Source organism: Octodon degus, unplaced genomic scaffold, assembly GCF_000260255.1.
Source record: "Octodon degus isolate 3935 unplaced genomic scaffold, OctDeg1.0 scaffold00089, whole genome shotgun sequence".
In the NCBI taxonomy this organism is placed as follows: domain Eukaryota; kingdom Metazoa; phylum Chordata; class Mammalia; order Rodentia; family Octodontidae; genus Octodon; species Octodon degus.
In genome coordinates, this window is record NW_004524665.1 from 6,841,515 (window position 1) to 6,854,208 (window position 12,694).

Below are 12,694 nucleotides of genomic sequence, written 5' to 3' on the forward strand. Positions count from 1 at the left end.
TCTCTCTCTCTCTCTCTCTCTCTCTCTCTCTCTCTCTCTCTCCCCTCACGATCAAACTCAGAACCTTGCACTTGCTAGGCAAGCACTTATGCTGCCGAGTTATCTCCCTAGCCCTCACTTCTAATTTTTAAAGTTATTTTTATTCTGTCTAAAAATAAAAAAGACCTCCCAAATAAGTCAATTAGCAAATGTAAAAAAAAATAGCGTAAAAAAATTTCCAGAAGAACTGGCTTGCAGGGGCATGCGAGTTGGCATCCAATACACCCAGGGTTGTCCTGTGCAAAGGGACTAGGACACATCTGGTGGAGGACTGCCCAGGCAGCAGGGGTTCTCTGTACTGGCAGGAGTTCATGCCTTGGTGTGTAACCCGCTGGAGAAGCCCCTGCCTCACACAGGCCCTGGCATTGTCCCCTGTGCCGCTGGACCTCAGCCCCGCCCAGTGGGAGTGGATCCTCTAACCAGCTTCCAACCCACACAGCAGGACAGAGCACATGGCACGGCACTTGATGCCAGTCAGCAAAGCTGTACATGTCCCCGCTTTCCCTGCTGGCTTCCCTAAAGGGTCACCGCAGGGACCCCTCGTTCATTGGCTAACAGTGGCAAGGAAACGAGGCCCCTGGTCCAGTGAGGCTCGGGTGAGATCGGCAGGGCTGGTATCGCCAAGGCAGCTTTGTGAGCCCACAAAGAGAGCCCAGCAAGACCACAGAACTGCGAGAAGATGGGTGGGTACTGCACAGGCTGCTGCTCACCGTGACACTGATGTGGGGCAGCACGATGATGTAGTAATCACCAGGGAGACTTCCCCCACCCCACCCTGACCCAGCCTTACCAGTGCAAACGACACCCAAGACCCTGAGTCCTGAGGAAGGGGGTGCACTGTTGGCACTGTGCTGCTCTGGTCCTCCCTGGGCATGCCCGCGCTGTGGGGGGTTCTGGGAAGGGCCCAGGCCTCCCTCTCCAGGTCCCCAACCCCCTGCCCGCCACTGGCTTCTCTCCACTCGGGGACTCTGTGACTTTAAGCCTCCAGTTTGCTTCCAGAGAAGACATGTGCCTTAATGGCGGCTGCTGTCTCCAGGAAGCCAGACCCCGCCTGCAGGCGCTCACCATTCCCAGGAACACCATCTCCTCTTCTCGCTCCTTCTCCGTCTTCTTGCACTGATGGAAACCTCGCCACACCTAAAATGGAGCACAGGGCTGCTCGATGGCCGCACGGCTTCACATGCCACCTGCGCCGATGGCCACAGTCTCCAGGCTGAGCACAAATGTGTTGATGGAATATTGTTTTCTGTTGTCATCACAGGATTTTTTTTTTTTTTTTTTTAAGAAAGGATGACTCAGAGCTGACCCCTACCTTTCATCAAGAAATCCCTGCCTACCTGGTTTTCCTCAGAGAAACCTTAGAGGACAGGAGAGTGACTGGATCTAAGGATGCCTCTTCTTGGTTTTAGAAGAAAAATTCCCAAAGTAATACGGGGAAACAGTCTAAGAGTCATACATTGCAGGCTTTTACCTCCGGTGCTCATGCGTCCCTATGGAAAGGTGAAAGGCAGTAGGCTTCTATCTGCCTTTCCTGCCTCTTTCCCCTGCTTCCAGTCAGACATTCTTAGGGACACTCGGGTCCTCTTGTTGTTTCCTGTCCTTACACTTACTTCCTCTCAGTCTTAATTCTAATCCATGTCACCGCACCCCTCCTTTGTTTCCCTGTGATTAACCCTGGCCTCTGTCTGGAAAGAGATGGGGTAAAAATCTGTGGTACTCTGACAAGGAGACGCAGCTGCTCCAAGAAGGAACTTTGGTGTTCTGCCAGGAGCAAGGCTTGCTGGGATTTTTAAAACTGTATACCTTTCTGAAAGCCGTCACCCCTGTATCTTGCTTCTGCCTTCTGTGATCATGTCATGCACGCACGAATTTTTAAAAACTCACTAAGGATTTATATCTCACTCAATTTTAGCAACATTCTTTCCAACACATATTAATGGTCTTTAAAATTATTTGAATCAAATGTCTTGTATTTAGTGGCTAGGTGGGATAAAAATTTTAAACATGACCAAGTGAGTGGTTTGTCCAGGATAATTTAATAAATCCGCCTGGAATTTACTGACTAAACCCACCTCCCCTGAAGTAGGACCTGGGGGTTTGAGTTTGGGCGCCCCCTTTTCCTCACTCCTTCCCCAGGTAGACTACATCGCCCAGGCACGCACCTTTTGAATCCGCAGCGCGGCCGCACCAGCGTCTGCCACTTGTTCACCCAGCAGTCGGGCCTGCTTTGCTCGGTACTCCTGAAGATAGATCTGCTTCATAAACAGCGCTCGTAGGCGACCTTGCCGGGCGCGTTCCGCAATCTGGATCAGTTTAACAGCCTCTTCCACGGGCACTGGCTTCACGGTGGTTTTCTGCACGATACAGGATAAATCTGCCTTACACATCCTAACTGCTATGAGGTGTGAGCCGAACAGAGCGGCTGTTTAAATGAAACACTGAATAGAGCAGAAGATACACTGCCGCTCAATGCCATCAAAACCTTTGAGCACGCGGATCCCACCCTTCTTGTTGCTTCGGCAGCAGCTCTGGCGTCGTCCTCTCTCCTCAGTGTCCTCAGCTGCTCGTTGTGGCTGCCTTGACGGCCTGAGCCAGTCCAAAACATTTACCTTTCCAGGCCCTTTTGACTTTGACAAGGGCCAGAAGGCACAGGGTGCTGAGTGAGGTGGAGAAGGAGGACACTACCCTGCTCTCAGGAGCCTGCCTTTCCACGGGTGACACGCAGCAGCAGCAGTCATTATATTTTTTATCATATCTCTTGAGGCCACTCAAGAAAAAGGACTTCTAGAAGCTGCTCCAGAAAATGGCAAGAATGAAGGGTCAGTGTGTTCGAAGTGAGGGGACAGCCTTGAAGGGGGACAATGGTAAAGGATCTTTCACAGTACTAAGTTAAAAAAAACCCAAACAACTAGACATTTGGCATTGTTTTCATCCCACTTTGTATATCCACCGGCCACTGACTGCTGGTGCTCCCTGCCGAGGGCCACCACGCGCTGCGCCTGCTTCCCAGTGAACTGTGTATGTTCTGATCCTGCATCACGTTCCCACGTGGCCTGAAACCTAAGGACCGCTAGCTTCCTTCTTCTCTTCCAAACTAAACATGAAGCGGTGCCACAACATCTCAGGTTGGCAGCAACTCATACTAAAAATGTCAATAAAGTGAATTCAATAAAAGTTGAACTTGCTGCCAAATGGTTCATAGTAGGATTAGAAAGTAAAAACACGTCTCTAATAAGAGAACTAAAATGTTTAAATATACGTCAAATAAAATGCTGAGTTTAAAATCAATTACAGTCCAACTTAATGGCTACAACTAATGGTAAAATCATTTTAGGAGCGCTTATTTTATGGATGAAACATCTTCCACTGTCTATAGCTTTGCGTCATAAAAACAACCACATGCAATGAACGGCAGAGGCACCAGGCTGGGGCTGTGACTGCCGCGATCTCAGGCCAGGAGGGTGAGAGTCACCTGGAGCTGTGCTAGGTTAGGGGTGGAAGAAGGGCACAGCCAAGGGCTCTGGGGGTGCTCAGAGGCCCAAGAGAGCCTGGGGGTGAGGGCTTACTGCTGTCCCCAGAAAAGGGAGCCATGCATGGGCAGGCTTGGGGACACCCATCCAGGGACCAGCGGAGCAGCAGCGACAGGGCCAGAAACAGCTGAGCACCGGCTTGGTCCCTGTCCAGCCTCTGAGGGAGCCAGGGCTGCATTCTGGGTGAGGTTCAGAGCCTCTAGCATGGATGCCTCACTTATCACCCGGACATGCTGCTCCCAGGTCACTCCTGCCTCCCCTGTGCTACTGGACAGGCAGTGTGTGGTGCTGCTGGTGGGGGTTGGGACACAGGAAGGGGAGAGGAGGAGAGGCAGAGACGTTTACTGAGGTCCTGCGTGGGCCGGATGCTTTCCTCCCAGGTCACACGGGCACTCTTCGGGGCCGCCGTGAGCCCTGGGGAGCTCAGAACACCGAGGCCCACTCACGGAATGAACCATCTGCTCAAGATCCTGCTAAAACAGGAATTTGCAACACAGCCCAAGGAGGGAGTCCACTAGCAGTAAGCTCATTCATGCCATATTTTTCCCAGTTGTTTTCAGAGAGATCCTACTGCCGAAATGCATGGGGAGTGCACGTGCTTTGATTGTGTGCTTTGCACGTTAGAAGGAGGACAAACGTTATTCTGGTGTCAGTCGGCGGTGCGTGAAGCACTCTGTGCATGGCAGGCACCCGGCAGCTGTTGGTCCCAAGCTCGCTCTCGCACTCCACGCTGTCATTCTGACCAATCAGCCGGTTTGACTCATTCTGTCCAGGGGACCCGGGGTCAGCTATGCCACGTAACAAAGGCCTCTGAGTGTCCAGAGAGACCTCGTTAATGGATGCTGGGGCTGGGAGGAGCGCAGGGGCAGAGAGCCTGCCAGGCACAGCAGTGTGGGGCTGCATCCCCAGCACTGTCTCAACCAACCACCCGCCAACTGGTAGATGTTAAGCAGCCAAATTATAGGAGATAGGCAACGATGTCCCCTATCACAGTTCTTCTGGGGGTGTGCAATGCACATGCATTGAAGAGACTGGCAGTTTAAGGGGAGAAAGCAGCTCAGGAACACAGCACAGGCCCAGGGGACACTGGCGCCTGCGGGGGGCCTGACCCCTCCGAGTGCCAGCAGAGATGAGTGCTCACCCAGGGCAACGAGAGCCTGACCTTGAGTGAGGAAGGAGGAGAGACATGCCTCGTGATGAGGGTGAGGGACAGTGCCAAGGAAGAGGGACGGAGGCAGGAGAACAGCAAGGAGGCATTTGGGGTTTTAGCGCCGTGTGCAAGGTTTGTCTTCCTCTCCATTTCTCCTGAAACATCTGCTGGGATTCTGCATTGCCCTTCGGTGCTGAGGGGCTCCTTCGACCCCAAACATCCAGCCTCGATGCTGGCTTCAGGGGACCCACAAGGTGGATGAGAGGCCTGTGGGTGGGGAGGGCTCAGGAAGGAGTCAGGTGGTCAGGAAAGGCTTCCGCGATGGTGCTGTGTCAGGCACAAGGCAGGTGTGTGGGGAAGAGCAGCCTTTCCCTCCCGCGCAGAGCCTGCTGGTACAGAGAGACAGTGCCCAGCCACCCAAGACTCATGGCCTTCACCTGAGTCCAGCACCTCTGTCTCCACTATTCCCAGCATGAGATTGACTTTTCCTAGCACTCCTACCCAGGCCAGCATTCAGCGGGGTTGACCTGCAGGAAGAACATGCCTGCGTGTTGTCCCTGTTGCCCCCTGTGGGGCCCCTACAGGCTCTGCACAGCCCCCGTCTGTCCCAGTGTTCTGCAGCACCCAGGGTGCAGGACCAGTGGCTGCCGGGCCAGTAGGGTCAGGCAGGAGAGCACAGCCTCACTTAACCTCCTGATATGGACGACAGTTCTCACTTCAGCTTGGTGGTCATGTGCAAGGAATTCGGCCACGCTGCTAACATACCCATCTCTCACACCCCTTGCAGCCCCCACATTGCTCTTTGATCTCTAGTTTTCAGCTCTGTGTCACTGAGAACATGTCCAAAAGTTATAAAACTTCTCCTGTGCTGTATGTGACCACGAGGGTGGGGTGATTCTCTCCTCAAGTTGAGAATAAGGTCTTTGTTGCTCAGACAGTCAGGAGCAGCAGGAATAGGAAGTTCTACAGATTTTGAAAAAAAAAGTTTATTAAAACGGTACGAACCATGTCAGACACATCCAATCCGCTGTCTGCTAGTATCTGTGCAAGCATCTTCTCTCTTCCTTTTATGGCTTCTAACTTCTCCCTCAGAAAGTACCTGGGGATGGGGATGTCCAATTGCTGCTAGAGAAGAGAAAGAACAAACAGAAGAACATGCTTGTTAGGATCCCAGAACTGAGACCCACCCAAAATGCAGAGCAGGACGGCCTAGCCCAGACGCTGGGTCACCGTGCCATTCTGCAGAGGCCCAGGGAGAGAGTGAATTATCCACCACCACCACCACGGAGATGCAAGAGCCGAAAGGAAAATCCTACCTGTGCCTTTTGTTTAACTCATTACATTAAAGCCTCAGGATTCCATATCAATCGGGCCTCAAAGAACTAATATTACTTCCTGATTCTTTTTCAACAAGTGTAACACTGTCCCAGCTCTAAAGTAATGGCTCCAACCAGGCTGGCAGTGTACTGGGCTGCAGAGATGGGTGAGTAAACTGAGTGATTTATTACTGGCACTGTCAACTTGGATGTCAATGGCCTTTTTTTTTTTTTTTCTAATAATGTGGTTTTATTTTGAACCTAAATTACTGTATTACAAAAATTTGTTAAAAGATTAATTTGGTTTATTAGGAAACATTTTAATTCAATAAATATGACACCTGCTCTTCACTTAGGTGTGTTGTCAAGTGCTTCAAATGAGCAGAGGCTGAAGGGGCACTGTGCAGCCCAGGATCTGAGGTCGGGGGTGTGAGGCGCTGATCTCGCCAGGAGAAGCATCATTCCAGGTGACGCAGCTGCACCGGCTGCTCCCTGGGGACCACCGGGCTGGGCCTTCAGGCTGTGACACCCAGGCGCTGTCAGTTTCACAGAGCAGAGGGAGAGCATGCCCAGGACGCCCAGGAGGTGGCAAGAGCTTCTGAACATCAACTTGTTTTTTGATTAGCAAGCCTGTGGGGGATCTGTGTGCAGGCTGCAGCATCCCTGGGTGAGTCCCTGGGGTGAGCGTGCCCTGTGGGCCTGGGGAGGCCAGAGAGGAATGATTACACTCTTACCTGATGCTGTGATGTTATTCACTAAAAACTGTGTTCAAAGGCTGGCTAGATAGTTCAGTGGACTAAAGCGCCTGCTTAAGTAGGCACATGGACTGGGGTTCGATCCCCAGCACCACATGCCCTATTGACTCGCCCCTGGGGCTTGCTGATACCACGACTGAGACTGGGCGTGGTGGCACACACCTGTAACCCCAGCACTTGGGAAGTTGAAAACAGGAGGATCACTACGAGTCTGATCTGTGTAGTGAGACCCTGTACTAAATACATAAAAAAGTGTTCAAGTGTTGTGCTTTTCCAGCTAATTTTTATTGGTTGGGTTTATCTAGCTCATGTAGGGCACATTACAGACCAGAGTTTCAGAGCTGGAAGGCTGAGGAGGCAATGCATAGGAGGGAAGCAGGGAAGCCAGGCCCACCCACATATCTGGGGCTTCCCAGGCTCACGGAGTGGGATCCCAGAAGCTTCAGGAGCAGAGGCGCCCTCTCTCGCCCACCTTCTCTGCTGAGAAGGACCCATCGGAGCAGCTTCTGGGAACAGTCCTTGGGCTAATGACCCAAACTGGATGGACTTTGGGGACCCTATGAGTAACTAGGGCAGGAAAACAATGACAGGACCTTGAGGGCTCTGCCACCCCGTCTGCTTATCTCACTGAATCTGTTTCTGTTGTATCTGTCTCAATTCATCTCTTGTTCCTCTCCAAAGCCATCTCTTCCACGCTTCAGAACATCTTCTTAGCTGGGCTTCCAACTCCACATGGTCTGGGAGACCCAGTCAGGCCTCGAGATGGAGGCAGTGCTTGCTTCCTTTCTCCGCCCTGCCTCCAGCATCTCAAGGAGGAGCCACGAGGCCCTACTTCCCAGGCCCCAGGCGGCAGTGTGGGACCCAGGTCCTCTGTATGAAGAGCTGGGTGCTGCCCGTGCAGGCGAGGGTGCAGATGACGCCCGCAGTCTGGCCCTTGTGAAGTGCACAGTGCCGCCCAGGGCTGGCTTTCACGTGCTTCCCTCCTCAGGGCCCTGTTCACAGAGCACGTGCTGCTGCCACCAACTGAACCTCCAGACACCTGAGCTTCGGCGACACCCGCCACATGGCTTAGTCACGATTTCCAGGGCTGGACAATCTCTTGCAAGCAAGCCTTCCTTGCTGATGTGTGTTCACCTGTCATCTTCCCTGGGCACAGTGGTTCCCCTAGGGCAGCAAGAACCCCTGTCCTTTAGGAAGATGACCAGTGGACATGGAGGGGCCAGCCAAGGCCGTGTGGACAGCAGGAGAATGGAAGGAGCCCAGCAGTCCTTACTTTTAGCAATGGTACTTAATGTCCCTGAAGGTAGATTCATAAATCTAGTATGACTTCTCTGATTACATCAAGGACTGTGATCTGAGAGCTGCTGGTTTCACATTATCCTCGGGTGTTTGTCCTGTTTTCGTGGGTGAGAGGAAAGCACTCCCGACCATGTCTGGACATTTGCTCCTGCTCTTGTAAGTGAATGTAGTAAGCATACAGGTTTTGGAGTGAAGTTCAGCACTTTCATTCATTTTGGTTTTTCTTCAGTCCTTTTGATAAAGTCATTTAATGACATTAGAAGAGTCTATCACCCAAAGAAATACCACCTTTATGAAAGCCCAAGTCATTTTAAAATGAAGAAACATAGAACCCCGTATAAAACATTACACATGCTCTGCTATTTTATTTTAGGAGAATTTCATTTAAAAATGAACAGTGAATCCAGGCCCATAAGCAGGCAAGGTGCCAAGGGCCACCAGAAGACCTGGTCAGACACAACACCAGAAGCCATCTCAGCGGAGTGTCAGGCAGCCACGCTCAGAAGGGGAGTGGCAGTGCTGAATGTCTTCAGAAGGCTGCCTTGGTTTCCAGGTGCCAGCTGGGAGAGGGCCAGTGGAAGAGGGAGGCCACAGCACAGAGGTCCACCCACTTGGGAATAAAGACCCAGCAACCAACGGGTTTCCCATCTAGGAGATGAGGACAAGGACAGTGAAGGTCAGAGGGAAGCTTCTAGGGAACACAAAAGGAAGGGAACTTTGTTCTGTGGCTGAAGAGGGCTTGAGCTACCAGCTACTATGGTAGGCACACCTCCTCTTTGCACAAGTCCTGGGCAAAAAGCGTGGGGCACACTAAGACCAAACCTCTACACTCAGCTGACCCCAGGACTGTGCAAGATTCACTTGCATGAAACAACAGGTCACCTAGACTTAGTATGACCGAAGGGGAATGTTTAGGCTTTTAATTCAGCAATTAAGCAGTAAGTAAATGTATTCTAGAAAGTCAAGAATATCGGCTACAGGCCCACATATATTATTTACACGTGCACAGAAGTGCTCTGCTGTACTTACGGGAGCCAGCTTCAAGTCCTGCAAGATATCATCAAAATAATGGAACTCAGTTAGTTCCAATTCAACCATGTCGTTCTTCAGCTCCAGGATGCGGCCCATCACGCTGTCCAGTATCTTCCGGATCAGTATCCGCTTCTGTGGATGGACGATCTGGTCATAGACATTGTCCAGGTTCCTGAATATCTGCACGTACTTGATATAGAAGGTGGCGAGCATTTGGAAGATGAAGACTTGGTTTTTCTGTGGCTCTATCACATTCTGAGATTCTTTATCAAGCAAAGAGTTGAGGGCTTCTTGGGTCTGGCGCCACATTTTATTATACATTCTGAGGGAAGACACAGAGTTTAGACAATTTAACAAATGAAAAGGATTTTGACAGGGCTCTACACAGTAAGCCCTTGACTGAGGAATGGGCTCTGTTCTGGGAGCATGTGCGTAAGCGGCAGAACGGGTCCTGACAGGGCACCTGGGAGCCTTCTACACAGCACCTGGTAGAAGTTCTCAGCGTGTGTGCTCATAAGCTAGGGACTTACTCTCGGGACCATGCAGCATGACAGAATAGAGTGTGGTCAGGTGAGAGCTCAGGGTGCGGTGTGTGGCCATCAGGCTCCTCAGACAATTTATGTTTTGACAAGGATGTGGATTTGGGTATGGCCACTGCTGCAATTACCAAGCGAATGGTTCAGGATGTTATTACAGGCATCATTGAATCCCAGAAGAGTGTCAGAAATTAGTTTGAAAAAAATATTCCAATATATTGGAGAATCCTGAGGAAATTCATAAATTCTTAGCCACATATTGCCTACCTAAGCTGAATCAATAAGCTCTGACAAATCTAAACAGATCACTTAGAAGCGGTGAGACTGACATACTAGAATTCTTCCAGTCAAGAAACTCCTGAGGGATGTATTGTTGGCTTTTATCAGCTTGTCAGAGAAGAACCATCCCAAATTCTCCTCAGACATCTCCGTGTAATGGAAAGGGAAGGAATGCTTCCAAATTCACTTCGTGCAGCCAGCCTACCCTGATGGCAAGACTAGACAAAGACTCGGCAGCAACACCTGGAAAAATGTCCTCAGTCGGCACTGATGCGAAAGTCCTCAATAAGGTCTTTATAAACATGCTCAGCAACATGTCAGAGATCATACCATACAGCCAAGGAGATTTCATCCTGGGAATGCAAAGATGACTCCACACATGTAGATCAATAAATGAATTACACCACATAAACAGAATTGAGGCTAAAACTACATGGCATCTCGATAAGTACACAAAAAGCTTTTGAAAGACGCACACCATGCCTTGGTGACAAAATCTTAATAACATTAGGTACAGGCAGATGTTTCCTCACATTAATAGAAGCAACATGACACACCTGCAGCTGGTCCCACAGTGAATGAGGGAAACTCAAAGCGTTTTCTGTGAAACCAGCAACAAGCGACAGTACTCACTCTCCTGTTCAATATCGGACTTGAAGCTGTAGCCGGGCAACCAAAAAAGAGAAAGAAATACGAGCCACATGAACAGGAGAGGAAGAGGTCAGATTACCAGTGTTTGCAGATGACACAGATCTTTGTATGGAAGACCCACAAAACTCCATCAGGGCTGGGAAGATGGCTCAGCAGCATAAATACCTACCTGGCAAGGGCAAGGTCCCAAGTTTGCTCCCCAGTACCGCTAAACAAACAAACAGACAAACAAACAAATAACTCTGTGTCAGAAGGCTTTTAGATTTGATAAATTAATCAAAGTAGTGGGATGTAAAATCAACAGCAAAGAAGGTGCAAGGTATGTCATATACAGGTACAAATTCTTTACATGTTGTAAATTACATGGTATAATTCACATGTTGCTGAGCATGTTTATAAAGACCTTACTGAAGATGCAAAAAGGACACAAAAAATCAATAGAAAAATCTATCAATTTTTCAATCTATTGATTGTTCACTGGACACTAATAAAGAATCTGAGAGAGAAACCAGAAAATCAGTATCATTTGCAGTAACTTAAAACATTAAGTACTAGGAATCCACCTAAGGAGGTCCAAAAGCTCTGTAATGAAAATTACAGAATACCAAACACAGAAATTAAAGAAGACAAGATAAATGGAAAGACCTCACTTGTTATGGACTGGAAAAATTAATCTTGTGAAAATGGCCACATGAGCAAACATTCAGTGCAGTGTCTGTTAAAATGACAACCTTCTTCATAAAACAAGAAAAGAAATCCTAAAATTCACATGGAAATGCAAAAGACCCAAAATAGCCACAGTACTGCTGACAAGAAGAGTGATAACTACAGGCATCCCACGCCCAGATTTCAAACTGTACTAGAAGACCCTAAGTCACAAACCAACATGGCGTGGACATACCACAGACAACAGTCTAATAGACTAGAAGTCCTAGCCACACACCCATGCTCCCACAACTAAGGGACCCAAAACATGGCTGGAGAAAAGGCAGCTTCCTTAAGAAATGGTGCTGGGATACCCAGACGTGGACACGTAGGGTAGAGCCCTAACTCTCATGGAGAGCAACACGGTCTCAGGATGGATATAAGACCCTAGGCTTGAACTTCCTGGAGAGATCACAGGGGAACACCTGCCTGCAAGCACATAGGCAAAAGCTTCCAAAGCAGGACAATAAAAGCACAGAATTAATGAATGACACCACCGAATGGGGCTGCATCACATCAAAAAGCTTCTGTAATGAAAAGGAAATGAGATAATAAAGAGCCAACCCAGTGGATGTGGGGAAATCTTTGCTGGGTATTTTTATGGTAGAGGATGAATATTAAGAATATATAAATAAACCCACCAAAGCAAATAATTGTATCAAAAAGTGGCCAAATGAACTGATCAGGCACTTCTCAAAAGAAGTACGAATCTGTACTCCTACCCACAGTGGAGAAGGGCTCCTTTCTCCTACAGCCCCTCCACCATTTATCATTGGTTGACTTCTTGATGACAGCCATTCTTCCTGGCATAAGATGGATCTCAGCGTTGGTTTAATTTGCACCTCTTGAATGGCCCATGATGTTGAACATTTTCTCATATATTTATTTGCCAGTTGTATTTCTTCGTTGGTAAAGTGTATGTTCATCTCAGGTGCCCATTTTTGGACTGGGTCTTTGAATTGTGAAGGCCTGATTTCTTTCAATCCTTTGCATGTTCTAGATAGAAGTCTTTTGTCTGAGGGACAGTCAGCTATAATTTTTTCCCAATTTGTGGTTTTTAATTTTATTCTCTTGATGATTTCTTTTGTCATGTGGAAACTTTTCAAAAAGATGAGATCCCAATTGTTGATTCTTTGAAGTATTTCCTGTGTCTTTTGGTTTTTGTTTATAAACTCTCTACCTACTACTGTCTTAACCACCGTGGAAATCAGCGAGTGGACAGTCCTCAAAAAGCTAGGGCTGGAAGTCCCACACAAACCAGCTGTTCCTCTGCCAGGTATTTGTCCCAAAGGACTGAAAACATCATGCCACAGTGATACATGTGCACCCTGTTTACAGCAGCACAATATGTCATAGCTAGGTCTTGGAAATAAGCCAAATGCCCACCAACCGAGGAATGGGT

The 12,694-nt window shown here is 49.0% G+C and overlaps 1 protein-coding gene across 3 annotated transcripts in view; it reads right to left on the minus strand.

Moving 5' to 3' along the window:
* Iqca1 (IQ motif containing with AAA domain 1) overlaps positions 1-12,694 on the minus strand; it is a 135,330-nt gene that overhangs the window by 108,953 nt on the left and 13,683 nt on the right. The window contains exons 2-5 of one of the 3 annotated variants that reach the window (XM_004637340.2): positions 9,119-9,443; positions 5,725-5,844; positions 2,202-2,393; positions 1,105-1,176 (exon numbers count right to left, since the gene is read on the minus strand). In XM_004637340.2, coding sequence (XP_004637397.2) covers positions 1,105-1,176; positions 2,202-2,393; positions 5,725-5,844; positions 9,119-9,443 — 709 coding nt within the window. The remainder of the gene's footprint in view (positions 1-1,104; positions 1,177-2,201; positions 2,394-5,724; positions 5,845-9,118; positions 9,444-12,694) is intronic. The other 2 variants (XM_023722227.1, XM_023722226.1) reach the window with 2 other exon arrangements.